Below are 19,613 nucleotides of genomic sequence, written 5' to 3'. Positions count from 1 at the left end.
ATGTTGGAGTGATTTTCTGAAACTGGGCAATGTTTCCCAATTACTAAATATGTATGGGTATTGGATATACATCATAACTCCCCCCCCCCCTCTCTGCCCATCTCCTCCTCCACCCTCCCCCTCTCTCTGTGCATCACCTTGTCCCCCTCTCTCTGCCATCTACTCCTACCTCCTTTATACGTCCATCCCCACTCCCTTCTCTGTCCTCTTACCCATCTCTCTGACTTTGAGCCTTGTTTATTATTATTGCAAACGAAATCTTGAATGGTAACTGAAGTCGCTTAAGATTAATGGGTAAACTGGTTGGGACCATTGGTAAATGGGTGTGAGAGAGGTCCTTTCAGCTGCTGGATCTGTGACGATAGTTTCATGACAGTATTTCGCACAGTTTTAATCTGCAAATGGGTGGGATTACAAAGATTCGGACGATTCAGACTCAATAGTAGTATTATATTCATAATCTGAATACAAATACAACGGTGTAGTTTAAAAATGTATAGCCTATGTCCGTTGGAATGATTATTAGTATATCATGTATAAATTTGAAGTCGTTCAATAACTTTTCGCCGGCCGCTGGTGGCCGAGCGGTTCTGGCGCTACAGTCTGGAACCGCGCGACCGCTACGGTCGCAGGTTCGAATCCTGCCTCGGGCATGGATGTGTGTGTTGTCCTTAGGTTAGTTAGGTTTAAGTAGTTCTAAGTTCTAGGGGACTTATGACCTCAGCAGTTGAGTCCCATAGTGCTCAGAGCCATTTGAAGCCAATAACTTTTCGAGATTTTTGGTAAGCAGGTTTCCCCTTTATATTCAGCAAAATGTTTGTCAGGGTATCATGGAAAAATTTGAAGTAGATTGGTCAGAACTTTTTCGAGGATTTTTTGGTAACAACGTTTCTATTCACTGATCAGCCAGAACATTGTGACCACATGCCAAGTCCGCCTGCTTAGCTGAGTGTTTGCCTAGCACGCAGTGGGCCCTGGCTCGATTCCCGGCCGGGCTGGAGATTTCCTCCGCTCGTGGACTGGGTGTTGCGTTGTCCACATTATCGTTTCATCATGACTGACACGCAAGTTGCCGAATGTTGCGTCACCTGAAATAAGACTTACAAGTAGCCGGCCGAACTTCCCCGGATGGGGCCTCCCAACCATCAATGCCACACGATCATTTCATTTTACCCACCTAGTAGCCGGTATGTCCACCTCTGGCACGGATAACAGCAGCGACGCGTCGTGGCATGGAAGGTAGGCCGCTGGAGGGAGGTGGCACCACATCTGCACACACGAGTCCCTTAATTCCCGTAAATTCCGGGGAGGGGACGATGAGCTCTAACACAGATTCAGATATGGCGAGATGGGGGGGGGGGGGGGGCAGCACATCAATTGGAACTCGACACTGTGTTTCTCGAACCACTCCATCGCACTCTTGGCCTTGTGACGTGGCGCTTTTTCTAGTTGTAAAATGCCACTGCTGTCGGGGAACATGATCGTCATGAAGGGGTGTACGTGCTCTGCAACCAGTGTACAATACTCTTGGCCGTCATGGTGCCTTGCGCGAGCTCCACTGGACCCATGGATGCCCATGCGAATGTTCCCCAGAGTATAATGGAGCCGCCGCCAGCTTGTCTTCGCCCTGCACTACAGGTGACAGGGAGCCGTTCCCTGGAAGAAGATGGATTCGCGCCCTCCCGTCGGCAGGATGAAGAAGATACCGGGATTGACCAGACTACGCGACGCTCTGCCACTACGCCAGCGACCGCTGCAGATGGTCACGTGCCCATTTCAGTCGTAGTTGATGATTTCGTGGTGTTAACATTGGCACATGCATGGGTCGTCGGGTGCTGACGCCCATCGTTAGGAGTGTTCGGTGCACTGTGTGTTCAGACACACTTGTAATCTGCACAGCATTAAAGTCTGATGTTAGTTCACCGCTTTTCCTGTTTTACCTCTCTGCCCGACCTACGACGATCGACAGCTGTGATGAGGGATGGCCACCCAAGCCCACGACATCTGGACGTGGTTTCATCCTGGTTTCGCGACATGTTGAAGACACTAGGCACAGTATTCCGGCAAGTCGTGCAGTTTCCGAAATACTCGTGCCGAGCCTCTGGGCCATCAGAATCTGTCCTCAGTCAAACCCAGACACATTGCGCCCCTTCCTCATTTCGTATAAGGACAGCATGCTTACTGATACTGCACGCACCGTGCCTGTGTCTGACCAGCAGTCATCCCTCGCCAGGTGACGCTGCTATCGCTTGGACGGGTTTATATCGATAGTAGGTCGGTGGTCACAATATTCTGACTGACTTTTTTTATACAGAGTGTTACAAAGAGGTACGGCCGAACTTTCAGGAAACATTCCTCACACACAAATAAAGAAAAGATCTTATGTGGACAAGTGTTCGGAAACACTTAATTTCCATGTTAGAGCTCATTTTTGTTTCGTCAGTATGTACTGTACGTCCTCGATTCACCGCCAGTTGGCCCAATTGAAGGAAGGTAACGTTGACGTCGGTGCTTGTGTTGACATGCGACTCATTGCTCTACAGTACTAGCATCAAGCACATCAGTACGTAGCATCAACAGGTTAGTGTTCATCACGAACGTGGTTTTGCAGTCAGTGCAATGTTTACAAATGCGGAGTTGGCAGATGCCCATTTGATGTATGGATTAGCACGGGGCAATAGCCGTGGCGCGGTACGTTTGTATCGAGACAGATTTCCAGAACGAAGGTGTCCCGACAGGAAGACGTTCGAAGCAATTGATCGGCGTCTTAGGGAGCACGGAACATTCCAGCCTATGACTCGCAACTGGGGAAGAGCTAGAACGACGAGGACACCTGCAATGGACGAGGCAATTCTTCGTGCAGTTGACGATAACCCTAATGTCAGCGTCAGAGAAGTTGCTGCTGCACAAGGTAACGTTGACCACGCCACTGTATGGAGAGTGCTACGGGAGAACCAGTTGTTTCCGTACCATGTACAGTGTGCAGGCACTATCAGCAGCTGATTGGCCTCCACGGGTACACTTCTGCCAATGGTTCATCCAACAATGTGTCAATCCTCATTTCAGTGCAAATGTTCTCTTTACGGATGAGGCTTCATTCCAACGTGATCAAATTGTAAATTTTCACAATCAACATGTGTGGGCTGACGAGAATCCGCACGTAATTGTGCAATCACTTCATCAACACAGATTTTCTGTGAACGTTTGGGCAGGCATTGTTGGGGCCCATGTTCTTCCATCTACGCTCAATGGAGCACGTTATCATGATTTCATACGGGATACTCTACCTGTGCTGCTAGAACATGTGCCTTTACAAGTACGACACAACATGTGGTTCATGCACGATGGAGCTGCTGCACATTTCAGTCGAAGTGTTCGTACGCTTCTCAACAGCAGATTCGGTGACCGATGGATTGGTAAAGGCGGACCAATTCCATGGCCTCCACGCTCTCCTGACCTCAACCCTCTTGACTTTCATTTATGGGGGCATTTGAAAGCTCTTGTCTACGCAACCCCGGTACCAAATGTAAAGACTCTTCGTGCTCGTATTGTGGACGGCTGTGATACAATACGCCATTCTCCAGGGCTGCAGCAGCTCATCAGCGATTCCATGCGACGGAGGGTGGATGCATGTGTCCTCGCTAACGGAGGACATTTTGAACATTTCCTGTAACAAAGTGTTTGAAGTCACGCTGGTACGTTCTGTTGCTGTGTGTTTCCATTCCATGATTTGAAGAGAAGTAATAAAATGAGCTCTAACATGGAAAGTAAGCGTTTCCGGACACATGTCCACATAACATATTTTCTTTCTTTGTGTGTGAGGAATGTTTCCTGAAAGTTTGGCCGTACCTTTTTGATACACCCTGTATATGTATATACAAGGTGAAGAAAAATTCGCTCACTCGAACTTGGCAGCGCGATTTCTCACATACAGAAAAGACAAAAATTTCTATCACAAAATTTCGTCCTGCAAATATTTCGGCCAGTAAATGGACGTCAAAGGTTTGCAATATGCCTACGCTATAACCACGTGTACGGTAACTACCTCTGTCAGCTTATATAGTAGTAATAGATTAAAACATCATACTTGACGTTGAAGTTTTAGCACGTGCCGTTTTATGCAGAAGTTAGTTTTTCACGCATCTAAATGTCTATGACGTCATAACTCCTGAAATATATGTCGTACAATGATATACTTTTGGCAGTACATTCAGTTATATATGTAGATACTGCCTGAAAAATGATGCGAATGGAGTTAGTAAAAAGGAAGTAATAAATCAAAAAGTCATATCTCATGCTGTAGCTTTACCACATAACAGCGAAAGAGTAGTAAGCGATAAACTTTTTTCCTCTCAACATGTTTTTGGGGTGTCAGCTATAGGAAATTTCGCAGATGTTTGAAATTATGTGTTAAGTTTGTTCTCAAATACTGGATGAATAAATTTGAGTATTTGCACTCTGTCATTAACGCTACCTCGAGATAGCCACACAGTTTCTAATTGAAACTTTTAGCGTAAGATTACACCTCTTACTGAGTAGGTTATGACAGCATTTGAAATTTTTAAGTTCGGTCAATAACTACGTGAACTGTAGATTTTTTTTTTTTTTTTTTTTTTTTTTTTTTTTTTTTTTTTTTTTTTTTTTTTTTTTGCTGCACCCTTTCTGCCTGCTCGACGTCTGCTGTCCCCAATTCTCGCAAGGATGCCCGCTTCCACAACTTAATCACAACAGGGTTTTACCGTTTGTCTGGAAGTAAAGAAAACCAGTGATGGCTCAATTTTAGTGTCCATTTAAAAGTTCCTTAAAGCGCGCAACGAAGCACTCGTTAAAGCGACCGGGAAAAGTCTCATTTGGCTAGATGGCGCACGAAACGCACACCAGTATTGCACATCTAGATACTTTTGAAGCTCTGTCGCACATGACACATAAACATCCTGAGGAAAAGATCAGTCTACAGCGCGAAAACGAGCGGTCTCACACTGATCGTGTCGCTTTGCACTACAGCCCTCCACACCCTCTCTACAGTTCCGACCTGGCACCCTCCTCCTAGCGTCTTCTCGGTTCTGTGAAAGGACAGCTGCAAGCCCAACGCTCGAGAAAGCGGTGCGTCATTGTCAATCGGCAGCCGGAAACTTCTAAAGTAAGGGCATTTTGAGACCTACAGAAATGTCGAGAAATGTCTGCTAAGAAATTACAACCTCATGTACATGGTTTGTCTAAAAGTAATGGGTATCTGACGACTACCAGCGTGACACGCGTGATATGATAACGCAAAAAAATACACAGATGGTTGGGATTACTTGATCTCAGACTTTGGTAACTCTGTATGCTGTGGAGCCCTTGTTGCACAGTCAGAGTGTCGGCACACGGACTGAGGACTGCTGCTCGGTTTCCGTCAGCGCAGATCCCCCGCTAATTCGGCGGCGAGTCCGAGTCCGTGCACCACATATAACGCGACGCCCGACTGAAGGCAACAGATCATCAGAGCCGCCTAATGAAACCGCAAGTCAATTTGCCGAAATATCATGTCATTTGGACGATGATAATCGGCTGAATACCCGAGAACGCGCCAGTCACACGGAAATTAATAATCCGATTTGATTTTTATTGATGCTTTTCATGCGGTTTTTGGCCTCTGGACAATTAAAAACCGACGCGAGTGACGCTTTTTATGCGGTTTTTGGTCTCAGGACAATTAATAACCGATGTGACTCATGCTTTTTATGCTTTTTTGGCTTCAGGAGCCGTCCGCGGTGGTCTAGCGGTTCAGGCGCTCAGTCCGGAACCGCGCGACTGCTACGGTCGCAGGTTCGAATCCTGCCTCGGGCATGGATGTGTGTGATGTCCTTAGGTTAGTTAGGTTTAAGTAGTTCTAAGTTCTAGGGGACTGATGACCACAGATGTTAAGTCCCATAGTGCTCAGAGCCATTTGAACCATTTTTTTGGCTTCAGGACCATTATAAGCCGATGTGATTGACGCTTTTTATGCGGTCTTTGGCCTCAGCACAATTAAAATCCGATTTTTTCCCATCCGATGTGATATGGGTGGCCATGGTGGATGGGCTTATGTAACGAACAGTATCACACCTGTACATCCATAGACACTGAGTAGTACAGTTTGTTTAACGTCAAACGTACACCTTAGGCATTGTTGTATGATTTATTTGTCATTTGTAGTCGACCACTATTAAATTATGATGCTTACAGCGACACCTATTGCTACATTTTGTAACGATTTATTTTTCTTCTGCCACTAGGTTTCCCCCTTCTCCGATAATGTTCCGTTGCAATTTGAGGTCTTTGTGACCAGTGGTGTTATTTCTACAGCGATTTGAAAGTTTAACTGTAATTATAATCACCCTGTATACAGATATATATATAGGTGCAGAATCTACAGTGTACGTATGCAATTCTCGTTCGGCTGGTGACGCCAAGCGAACAACTAGAAGGTCAGGGTTGTGCGCGGAAGTTCATGGGTTCAAACAGCGCCTATTGCTGGCTCTGAATGCTGGCAACTCGCGTGACGCTGAATGGGAAGGCTGATAAGCTCGCCTGCGCGGCGGACACAGTTCGTGTCGGCACCGTGCCACCAGGCCGATTACAGCATTGACTGCTTCGGACTGGAGGGTCAAGAACCAGAAAACAAGATTGATGTCGAAACGAGGGAAATAAATTACATTTGTACGACTGTCAACCCTATTTGCATCCATTAATCATTAAGTCAGTTACTTACAACATCTTATATTACCCTCTGTTGCTCTTTATCGGCTTTTACCACTTTGTGGTTTCTCACTCTGAAACACTTTCAACAACCTGGCTCCTGTTGTAAATCTTCCAAACGCTAGTCTCAATTTATTGATGTTATAAATGTGTTTTCAGTCCTGTTTATTCTCTGTTTTAACAGAGCTCGGGCCTGATCTAGACAAGAAATTTAGCGCTGAAACCATTTTTCGTTGAATTTTGCGTTATTTAAAAAATTCGTATTTCAGAATCGTTGATGAACAAATCCTTATTGACATCGTCATGTGCTATAAATATTTTTACAGCAGCTTCTGTGTCTTTGTTCTTACAGTGGTGTCAAATAAAAACGACACAGCGTAACAACCGTATTGCCATATAGGCTGTTGTAAATAATGTTATGATACTTGAAGATGGTGAGATAACTGGAGCCGGTAGTTAATAAAGATATATACTACACCATAAAAGCACTTCGTCTTCAGGCCACGAGTTGCCTACCGGGACCATCCGACCGCCGTGTCATCCTCAGAGGAGGATGCGGATACGAGGGGCGTGGGGTCAGCACACCGCTCTCCCGGTCGTTATGATGGTATTCTCGACCGAAGCCGCTACTATTCGGTCGAGGAGCTCCTCAAATGGCATCACGAGGCTGAGTGCACTCCGAAAAATGGCAACAGCGCATGGCAGCTGGATGGTCACCCATCCAAGTGCCGGCCACGCCCAACAGCGCTTTACTTCGGTGATATACTACACCATAGGAAAAGTTAATCGCGACTGCGAGATGGAATTCGAACCCCTTAACTAATTTCCTTATCGCACAGATTTAAAGCGATCCATGGTTTAAGGAAGGGAGAAAGGAAGGAATGAAGACTGCGGTTTAACGTAAGCCCGGAAAGCCGTAGAATGAGGAATGAAATTGGCCGTGCTTTTCAAAGAAACCAACCCAGTATTTATATTAAAAGATTTAGAGAAACCACGTATAAACTAAACCTGGATGCCCCAACCGATATTTGAAACTTTGTCCATCCGAGTGCGATTCAAGATTTAGTGCAGTTGTGGTGATAAATGTCTACAAGCTTTAGAAATGTTATTTACAGTCAGCATAATCCTCAGTAATTAAAATTCTGACGCTACACCAGTAATTTTTTTTCACTTATCCTGCTTTTTCCCTTCGGCATACAGTCATGTAACGCATCTACAAGAGGTTCTATTATGCACTTTCAATAAGTGTGCTACACCACAGGAAAAGTAGATGTGGACTGCCAGTGTGGAATTTTAACCCCTTTCTTTCCATTTCCTGTTCAAAGCTAATACTCTGGTAGCTCACTCATTGAAATTGTGGGAGGCAGTAAACTGGATAAAGAAGCAAAAATCCAGCAATAGGCGTGGTGTTCTTCACAAAATTTGTATTCGCAAGCCGTTGCCAAATGCAGTGCAGAATGCAGTTTTCGTTGTATTTAACATTAAGAAACTCTTCACTGTACTTTCGCAGACGTACCGTGTAAAGGATAGGTGTGGGAGCTGATAGGTTTTACGCCTCTTCGGTAACTGAAATGGACCTACTTTGGCTAGTAATGGGCTGCTGGTTCAAGTGATATCGTTCATCGAACGAATTAATCAGCATAACACGCAGAGAATGTCTGCAGCCCTAGTTTCTGAAAATTTCATCAGGTAATCTCGCAACAGACAGGCATCCCTGGCTGGAAATCAACATTATACATCTATTCCTTACTTCATTTTCCAAAATTTTTGAGGAGGTAATTTGCTCTAGGGTTGTCATCCGCCTGTGTAAGTAATGGGATACTTAGCCAAGCACGGTGTGGATTTCAAAAGGACCGTTCTGTTGAGTCAGCTATGTACACATTTACCGAACACATAATAAAATCATTGAATGATAAAACGTCAGCAGTCTGATGTTCTGTGACTTATCGAAGGCAACTGATTGTGTCAGTCATAATATTCTATTAAAGTTTTTATGGAATATGTAGTTCAGCGAATGCCTCGTTTGGTCCTTATTTAAGTAACAGAATGCAGAAAGTTACCTCAGGCGCTTCGAGTAATACAAGGAGGGGCGGCACATGATTTGCATGGGGAAAACTTACAATGAGAGTCTCAAAGGGTTCGGCTATTGAACCACTATTGTTCTTGCTTTATGTAGTAATCTGCCCTTTCATTTGACTCAGGCGGCAGAATTAGTCCTGTCTGCAGATGAGACAAGCATTACTGTGAAACTGAGCAAAGAAGCAACAACAGAGAAAAAATAATACATGATCTTTCTGTGAAAATTACTGAATGGTTTTGCAAAAATGCACTAGTTTTTAAACTTTGAACAAACTAGTTCACCAGGTTTAGTATTGTCGAAACTATCTCACCTCGTGTTAACCTAGTAGACCAACAATAAATAATAAATAGGGTAGAAAATTGTAAGTTGTTAGATGTTTACTTTTACAAAAATTTAAACTGGGAAAGTCATATAGGAGACCTGCTAAAACGTTTAGGTTCAGTTACTGCCAACTTTGGGGATATAGAAGTCAGTAAGATAACATATTTTGCATGTTGGCATTTATTGATTTCTCATGGGATAATTGGGCCAACCCCACGTTTAGGCAAAAACTGTTTATTGCCAAAAGAAAATAATTAGAATTATTCGTGGAACTCACATTCCTACATCTTGCAGGTATTTCTTTAAGCAGCTAGGAATATTAACCACATCCTCACAGTTCATTTATTCGATTATGAAATTCATTATTAATAATCCATCTAAATTTGAGAATAATAGAGACATTCACAAGTAAAACACTAAAAGTGAAAGTGATATGCGTTTCCGTTTAATGACTCTAAATTTGTCAGAGTAAGGAGACAAATAGGCAGCTATAAAACTCTGTGACATCCTAACCATGGAAGTAAAACGTCTGAGAGATTGCAGATATGTTTTCAAATGCACATTAAAGAGCTTTCTTCTTAACAACTCCTTCTATACCATAGAGGAATTCTTCAGTAAAGATACTTCGTCACTAAAACCCCTGTAAGTGACAAGCATGCAGCCATGTAAATCTTGTTTTTTGTTTTAGTTGTATGTAAGTGTTCTATGTGGGCTCTGTTGACACGTTCCACATCATAGCGTTATCATTGATTTGATCTACAGAACAAGAAACTAAGTAAATAACTACTGAAGCAACACCCACAGGGATCAGTGTGTTGATGTAACACTGGAAGCACGCATGAAGCTGAGAGTCATATGAGCAGCAGCAAGTGGAAGGATCTCGCAGGCCTCACAGTACCTAGCAGATCAACTAGACTGGGCGAAGCCCCCACCTGCCCCCACTTCCTTCTCAATTCAAAATCATATCTTTTATCGATTCATCGTTATGGAACTATAGTACAGGCCCAGACAGCGTAAGTTTTCTCTTCGACCCATATTCCAGACATTGTTGATAGCCGATGTAGGCAGCCTTCCCAACAATACGCGTCGTTTTCTTCGAAATAAAACTGTCAGGAAATTTCTTTTACTGTTTGAAGGAAGCGATGTTAATACCTCTTGCTCAAGTACGGGAAGGTCCACCCTTTCCCAAATGGGCATAACAGTATTGTCTCTACAAGCTGCGTAGGAAAAACCTTATGGCGGATGGTCAGTCACCGCTTTGCCTAAGCCAGCTTCTTAGTTGCAACCTGCTAACGACAACTTGAAGACATAGCATCCACAGGTGGTCTTACTAATGGGGGTTGTGCGAACGACTAGACATCTTTAAAACTTGTTTTCCAACAAACAAGATAAGGCTCTTCACTTTGCATTTGCAGAGGATCCTGTAAAGTATGGGTTTTACCGCTCTATGTTAAGTGTTGGGGGTGATCAAAAAGTTTCCATTCGCAGGCCGTACAGTCCACAATCGGTATACCAATCAGGCAAAATCGCCGTGAGCAATGAGACAATCACTGCAAAACATCGTGTCCTGCTGCGTGAGTAGGTCTAACTGCCTGCTGCTCATCCTCGTCCGACACGAATCGTCGACCCTTCAGGATCTTTTTAAGGTACAGAAGGTGTGATAATCACATGGGGAGGGATCAGGACTATAGTGTCTCCCGCTTGAATTGGCGTAACCTCTGCGTTACGACATGTGCGAAATGGGAATGTGTGTTATCACGAAGCAGTAGCACCCGTTGTTGCACCATTCCACAACGAAGTTTCTCGAGAGACATGCTGCCCGTACACATTCTTCATTGTTTGAAGGATGTCTACCGATGATTTTCCTTTGACAGCCAAGAAATGAATATAGCACGCTGGCTCTGTTTGGACGCATTTGGTAATAACGTCGCCACGGCTCGCGTTTACGCATTTACGGTATGCACGCCGGAAACACACGAATGCCACAATAATCCCTTGACTACATTTCGGTGCTTATGTACCCACATCGGAGTCACACTACATTGCATTTACGCTGCAGGAACACCCTTGGTATAATGAGTCTATTTTTTTCACGTAGTGGGCTGCAGGATTAGCCGACATCATACGACGAACACTACTTCTTGAACGTCTCATGAAAATGGCCAGTAAGAAACTTCTCCTATCAAACTTGAATAGCATAACGATGTCGTGAAAATCATCATGATATGTGGGACACACAGGTCCTTTTTAGATCCTGAGTCTCCAATACTGCCCTGGAAATGGCTTCGCAAATCTCCACGATTACTGGACTAGCGTGGAAGCTGAATTACTGGCACTCGGTGTAGATCAAATTCTGGGAGTGGACCCAGTTGCCAACTTGGACTCTCGTGCTTAATGTAGAGCTGCTGGCGTATAAAAGGAACAGTACTCTAGAAATAAATTTTAAAGTTCCTTATAACATTTTGTGCCACACTCCTAGCACTTCTGGCCATAAAAATTACTAGACCACGAACGATTCAGGCCACAAACGTCATAGTGGCATGCTTGGATGTGCAAAGGATTAGCACTTCAGCGCAGTAGACAGGAGTAACGCCATCTAGATTAGGTATTTAAAGAGAGATTACGGAGCAGGTTTGTCATTCAGAAATCGCATTTTAATATTGTCTGGGGGAAGGCCGTGTGCTGCCTCGTGTAAGAAGAAGTGACATCTGCCAGGAAGTGTCAGAGTTCAACAACGGTAGAATCCTTGTCTATCGAGACTGGCATTTATCGTTCTATGATACTGCAGCAGACGACGGCCAGGATCCCAATTGTCATGCGAATGTGGAATCGATAGGTTCTGGAGACCTATACTCAATTCTATAAAGAGTCTCATTGGTCCCACACGACCAGTGCCTGAAAGAACAGCCATATTACTCGCACAGTCATGCAGGACCGTGGAGTCATGGCACATGAGTAAAGAAACGGACTTTTTTTGCAGCATGGCACGTTTCCAAACGGATAGTGTGGCGACGTCTGAAGCATCACTACTATATTATATACGCATAAAAAGTGAAATTTCTTTTTTTGTTGTTCTTGTCAGTGAGCAACTTTAATGACCCATAATATACGTCTTTCGGAAAGACTCCATGGGAGATAACTTGTAACACTATTTCCTAGTGCCTCACGTATAGTTCGGCTGCTTCATTTACCGAGTTTAAAACCATTTTTTTTGTAAATATATGTATTAATGAATTTCATCACTATTAAGTCCTTAAGGAAATGTAAAGCATGTTGATAGAATAAGCAAGAATGAATAATGTCAGATGACTGTAGTCAACACGCTGGCAGTGTCAGGGAAATTTTTATGGTACAAAGCACAGAGAATATCTTTCGTGTAACAATAACATCGTTGGCGGGAGTGCGCGCAGTCGTACAGATGAAGACAGAGAAGTAGTTGCGACGCATCTGTGGTGTGGAACAGAGGTTTGTGTTGCCGCGCAAATGTTGAAGTGGACGAGGAAGAATGTTGGAACAGCATATGGCCGCAAGAAGAATTTGGAATTAATGCAGAATACGGTGTTGCCCAAATGTATTTCAGCTGCTCGCTAATCAAAAAGAGCCTGTTGCCAATAATGCATCTCATAATAAGCATTACGTCGCACAACAAGCAACGCATCGCAAAGTAAGATCCAGCCAGTATTTTGCAGCTGTGTAATAGACATGGCTGCCTTTTAGTAACTTCTTGGAGCATTACACTGTGTTTAACCAAAGTACAAACTTGTCGAGAAAAACTTCAATGACTCGAGTCTTTGACCATCAGAAGGGTCGTATCTTCTCACTATAGATTCCGAGAAGGTCACAAGTGAAAGAAACAGTCAAAAGATGCCAAATCTAATTAAATTTACAGCTAATTTTCAGTCGAATGATTATTGTAATAAAATGCAGTAGTAAATGTAGTTGCTCATACAGTATTGCACTACTATTGCAGACAATCAGTTCAAATTAAATTATTTAAAGTGAAATTCATATTCTACGACAAAACTCAAACTAGTTTTAGTATTTTATGTTGTATTTGGTAAACGATAATATGCGCATACATCTACGCATCCTTAGCACTGAAAATAGTTATTGCCATGAATGAAGGTTATTGCGACGTTAATCTGAAATACAATCATTTGCAGTGTAATGAGTAAATAATAATAATCAGATTTTTTACGCTTAGGCATACTTTAAGACAGACAGCATTCTCATGAGTTACATAACACAGTACAGTTTTCATAATTTGTTGCTAGTCACTAGTTATTATTGGAGATTGTTATGGTAACTAACACCTTTACTAAACAACACTGTTTTTTGCCTTGTTTCACGATTTTATTATTAGTGGTACTGTACAACGTAGGTTTCGAGTTATAAGCCCATTATCAAGTACATTACTGATTCCCAAAGTTGATAATCCAAAGATAAACATGATGACAAGGCAAAGATAATCATCCCAACTTCTTAAGGTATGGATCCACAGCTTAATGTACAATGAAGTCAATGACCAATTTTTCAAGTTACTGCTTTGTCTTTCTTACACGATCATTGTGTAATTTCAAGGTCACTCCAATAATTTATCAAATTTAACTTTTCCCATTTTGTAACTGACGACAGTTTTATTCTGCAATCCAAATTCCTTTAAACTAAAATCTGGCATTCAGAATTTCGGATAACTAGAGTGAAACTTTAATTTATTATCACTTTTTATATTTCGATCGGTGTTGAACAGAGTAACAAACACTAGTGAGATGGCGATCATCTTGTAACTGTCTATATTCTTTTGGTAAGCATTGATCTTCGGATTCGAAGCCTTGTTTCCACTAACAACTGAGCATTAGGTACACGGGTTACAATAAAGCAGAGGTACGCGATGAACTGCGGACTGCGCCCGCCACTCACCTGCCCGGCGATGGTGAAGAGGAAGACGAGCAGCAGCCGCAGCGGCCACTTGGCCTTGTAGGCGCGGTGCGACCACAGCCGGTGCGCCCCCGCCGTGATGCCCACGCCGCTCGTCACCACCACCACCAGCGCTGCAACACCACACAGCTGCAGGAGGAGTCTGAGCAGTGCTCAGGGGCCGCCTCACGACTCATACTCTACATTGCACTATACACTCTAGGTTCTAAGGCCGTTCAGTAGCTACACTACTGGCTATTAAAATTGCTACACCAAGAACAAATGCAGATGATAAACCGGTATTCATTGGACAAATATACTAGAACTGACATGTCATTACATTTTCACACAATTTGGGTGCATAGATCCTGAGAAATTAGTACCCACAACAACCACCTCTGGCCGCAATAACGGAGTTGATACGCCTGGGCATTGAGTCGAACAGAGCTTGGATGGCGTGTATCGGTACATCTGCCCGTGCAGCTTCAACACGATACCACAGTTCATCAAAAGTAGTGACTGGCGTATTGTGACGATCCAGTTGCTCGGCCACCATTGACCAGACGTTTTCAGTTGGTGAGAGCACTGGAGAACGTGCTGGCCAGGGCAGCAGTCGAACATTTTCTGTATCCAGAAAGGCCCGTACAGGACCTGCAATATGTAGTCGTGCATTATCCTGCTGAAATGTAGCGTTTCGCAGAGATCGAATGAAGGGTAGAGCCAAGGGTCGTAACACATCTGAAATGTAACGTCCACTGTTCAAAGTGCCGTCAGTGCAAACAAGAGGTGACCGAGACGTGTAACCAATGGCACCCCATACCATCACGTCGGGTGACACGCCAGTATGGCGATGACGAATACACGCTTCCAATGTGCGTTCACCGCGATGTCGCCAAACACGGATGCGACCATCATGATGCTGTAAACAGAACCTGGATTCATCCGAAAAAATGACGTGTTGCCATTCGTGTACCCACGTTCGTCGTAGAGTACACCATCGCAGGCGCTCCTGTCTGTGATGCAGCGTCAAGGGTAACTGCAGCCATGGTCTCCGAGCTGATAGTCCATGCTGCTGCACACGGCGTCGAACTGTTATTGCAGATGGTTGTTGTCTTGCAAACGTCCCCATCTGTTGACTTAGGGATCGAGACGTGGCTGCACGATCCGTTACAGCCATGCGGATAAGATGCCCGTCATCTCGACTGCTAGCGATACGAGGCCAGCACGGCGTTCCGTATTACCCTCCTGAACCCACCGATTCCATATTCTACTAACAGAATCTCGACTAATGCGAGTAGCAATGTCGCGGTACGATAAACCGCAATCGCGATAGGCTACAATCTACCTGTATCAAAGTTGGAAACGTGATGGTACGCATTTCTCCACCTTACACGAGGCATCACAACAACGTTGCACCAGGGAACGCCGGCAACTGCTGTTTGTGTATGAGAAATCGGTTCGAAACTTTCCTCATGTCAGTACGTTGTAGGTGTCGCCACCGGCGCCAACCTTGTGTGAATGCTCTGAAAAGCTAATCATTTGCATATCACAGCATCTTCTTCCTGTCGGTTAAATTTGGCGTCTGTAGTACGTCATCTTCGTGGTGTAGCAGTTTTAATGGCCAGTAGTGTATCTGTGTTCCATGTTGTGCTGAATAATTTAAATATCGATGGAAAGAGAAGGAATTTTAGTAACTGGGAAGAAATCGCAAACGTTGTTCCACAAAATTCAACTTCGGGTCCCTTCCTATTGCTTATACATGCTTATACGTGCTTTCCACGTAATATGCATCAAGCAGAACTGGTACTTTTTGCAGACCATATTAGCATTATAATACATCCCAGTCTAGAGAAAGCAACAGAAGAGATTCTTATATGTGGTTCCCACAGAATTAATAACTGATTCGCTGAAAATGGTCTTTGCCTACATTATGAGAGAACGCGCTATATCGAGTTCTGTTCAATAAATAGAGTCACACCAACAGTTGATGCAGCGCATGAACAGAACTGTGTAAACAGGGAAGATTGCCCCAAATTCTTGGGCGTACATATTGATGAAAACTTAAACTGGAAGAAGCAGCATTTTACTGAGCTGCTCAAACAATTAAATTCAGCTAATTTTGCTCCTAGTATAATTGCTGGTCATGGAAACAAACGAACGAACTTCTTCACATATTTATCATATTTACACTCAGTAATGTTTTATGGAATAATATTCTGGGTTACTCATCACTTGGAAAAAAAAGTACTGATTGCGCAAAAGTGGGCAATAAGAATAAGGTGTGGTATCCAACCACTGTTCTCATGTAGGTTTCTTTAAAGCATTTAGGCATTTTAACTGCACCGTCAGGATACATATATTCGCTAATGAAATTTGCGATAAATAAGTCATCAGAATTTGAGAATAACAGAAAGTCCCTACGTACAACAGTTGAGGAAAAAATAATCTTGATTACCAATTATTGACTCGAAAGCAGTTCAATCTGTAGCAACAAAAATTTTGATTATTTGTCCAACAGCCTAAAAATGTCTGACAGGTAGCGATGTATTTTTGAAATCTAATCTAAAATGTTTTATATTTAAAAACTGGTTGCCTGTAAAAACAAAAATAAAAACTCTGATTTTTAAGTTGCATGAGTAGGACTACAAAATAATATGTTCACTAAACTCAACACGAATGAGCTATGCATGTCCTGTAAACTGACTCGCTCCACATCATTTCGATAAAAGAATCGTTCAAATGATCTATGGAACATAAAATTAACTAACTGACAGATATCGTTGCTAACGTAAGTTAGTGTTGCCATACTGTGCTGCCATTTGTCCCTAATGACCTCGTCGTCGAAGGGCTGTTAAAATGTTGTCGCCCTTTATCTTTATTTCATACTTTCAGTGCGAAACAGCTGGAACCAATGAACTAGGACTTCCGGAAAAACAACCTCTGATAAGATTTCAAAGTGTCTAGGTTTGCACCCTGGTTAACATAGTCATCATAGCTAAAGAGAAACGACAGCGTTAATTCTCTTGCCAAGTCAGAAATTCGAAAGTCATCTACTTCGCCGAGAGAAGCCTGAAAGATAAAGGCTCTGGAATTTTTAATAAATTTCCAAGTAGAACAGGTAATGGTATCAGATCTACAGCCTGTTTGTTACAGATGAAAAGGAGAAGTTGTGCCAAAACAGTAAAGAGAACTGTAAGATTTAGTCTAAATATTTCGATAAATATCCCAGCTGTGATTAACCAGAATTGCAACTTTGCTTAAGCCAGCGACCTCAGAAGCTAATAAAATAGCTGGCGCCATCTAAAACTGAAATCAAACAAATCATTGCCAGCCTATAAAATAGTAAAGCAGCTGGAAAGGACCCGGCAATGGCGAAACTCCCGAAGACGACAATTTGAAGTACGCTGACATGCCTATTTTCAGTAACAATTTCGTGTCAGAAGTTAAAATGATCCAGTCGCCTGAAGGAAGTAGGTGAGGGAGTATGTCTATAAAATTCCTTCGACAAAGTAAAATGACACACCTCAATGAAAGATCTAAAAGAGGGATCACCGAATACTGGAGGTTTGAACGGGCCAAAAAATTCAAATACTTACTGTTACATAAGGTGACAAAGGACAAAGGACTAACAGGAAGCGATTGGCTTTAGGATTTTAAAATTAGACATGGTCTATCTACGAACAAAACAATTTCACGACGAGAAATGATGGAGTTAAAATATTATAATATGTGCATCAAACCAGAAGGATTGTTTCAATAGGACACCGTAACTATGAATACCAAGGGCTATTCAGCCAGCTGATAAAAAGAGGAAGGAAGATATTGTTAAAAAGTTTAGGCAACAGATTGGTTGATGGATATGAGTTATTTAAGATCTAATGAAGATTTGTAGCGGAACGTCAGAAAGGGAAGACAGCTCTTCTGTGGATACATATACAGAATCGACAAGGACTGTCTTGCTCACAGAATCTGGATTTTTTGACCTCAAAAAGATAATTTCTAAAATACGCAGAAATCTACTATAAATTAGTAACCTTGAAAATATAGTTGACAATTAGGGATACGTTGAGACAGAACGTACAAAATTACCGAGAATATAGACTGAAACATGAACCCAGAAGAGGCAAAGGACCTCTCAGCTGACGAGAGAAAGAAGGCTTTTAGGCAGAGGCTCATAAAATAATGGTATGATCTCAAAGTTGGCGGGAGAACCAGGTAAGTTTTCTCATGTCGAGTGCCACACGTTTATGAAACGTATTAAAATAAATTATTTTACTGTCCATCTTTGCTGTGTCTTGATGCCAGTTATTTAATTCTCACGATCAGCTGATTGCGCCGATGCACCGTTTTCAAGTGCTTACTGGCGTCCTCGAAAATTGACTGATGTGAGTGCGTGGTGTCTGTTCTTTTGGATATTTAATTGATTAGCCTCGATGGGCAATGGATCCACCATATTCAGTGCGGATACACAATTACGTCTGATCTGCGGAAATCTCAAAGTAGCAATAATGGAGGACATGGACTGAGGATAGAGGGCTCCAGGTGGGAATCTGGATCGCTCGACAGGAGAGAGGAGCGCCGACATTGCGCATTTGCGATAAACACTGTGTACGGCACACATTTTCACTCGTCGCTGCAGATGCCGCACAAAGTTCTGATGCAGCTGATATCAATAATCCCTTTCCTTTCTCCCCCTTCTCCTTCGATTTACACGAAAATTTGCTGTCACCCTGTGTGGGTGTATACAATATAGTCTGTCATTTAAATATGTAACTGTCGGATTAGTACACTCGACTGAAACAACACTCCATACTCGTCAACGATTTGAATAACAATACTGCCATAGTGGCATACGTACTAAACTATAAAACCTCATGATATATGGCTCAGAACATTGTTCTCCACGCGTTAACTTAATACTGACAGTGTAAATTAAATGACGGTGATAATAATAAAGCCAAGGTGGAAATGGAAATTTTTTGAAGAATTATACTTAAACATGAGATTTATTTTGACTGTTGACACGTAGTTTATACGCTGAGTGCCAATTTTTTGACATTAGCAGGATTAGTTATAGATGTACTACCTATTAGTAACATGAAAATTGATGCCATGCCGGGACTCGAACACAGATTTTCAGATTGTTGCTTCGACTGCCCAGACCGACCAAACCTCCATACGTCACACTGTTTACATCCGATGCCAATTTCATGCTTCCTGGTCACAGTATTGCTACAAACGCAGCCGTTTGTGTTATGTTAACGGCAGCCTAGGCGTAAGATAGTAATTCCTAATCCGACAGCTGCGAGGTGCGAGATGATACAGAATGTTACAAGAAGTCCATTTCTCCTTCTCGAATGGCAGGCCCCTAAATCGCTCCAGGAAAATGCCGGGATGGTTCCTTTGAAAGGGCAAGGCCTATTTCCTCCCCATCCTTGACAAAATCCGAGCTTGTGCCCCGTCTCTAATGACCTCGATGTCGAATGGATTTTTATACGCCATCTTCCTTCGAATGGCAGCCACAGGTGTGAAGAGGTTATGATAAGCTTGGTGCAGAATATGGAGATTTTATCTT

At 43.0% G+C, this 19,613-nt stretch overlaps 1 protein-coding gene across 3 annotated transcripts in view; it reads right to left on the bottom strand.

Annotated features, from left to right (window-relative positions):
• Nucleotides 1–19,613, bottom strand: part of LOC124595638 (acyl-CoA Delta-9 desaturase-like) — a 666,968-nt gene that overhangs the window by 53,112 nt on the left and 594,243 nt on the right. For all 3 annotated transcript variants that reach the window (XM_047134467.1, XM_047134466.1, XM_047134469.1), the window contains one exon: nucleotides 14,042–14,172. In XM_047134467.1, the coding sequence (XP_046990423.1) occupies nucleotides 14,042–14,172 (131 nt within the window). The remainder of the gene's footprint in view (nucleotides 1–14,041; nucleotides 14,173–19,613) is intronic.

This window comes from Schistocerca americana, chromosome 2 (assembly GCF_021461395.2).
Source record: "Schistocerca americana isolate TAMUIC-IGC-003095 chromosome 2, iqSchAmer2.1, whole genome shotgun sequence".
NCBI classification, from domain to species: Eukaryota; Metazoa; Arthropoda; class Insecta; order Orthoptera; family Acrididae; genus Schistocerca; species Schistocerca americana.
The sequence above is the reverse complement of the archived record's forward strand: the minus strand, read 5'-3'. Positions and strand labels throughout refer to the sequence as shown.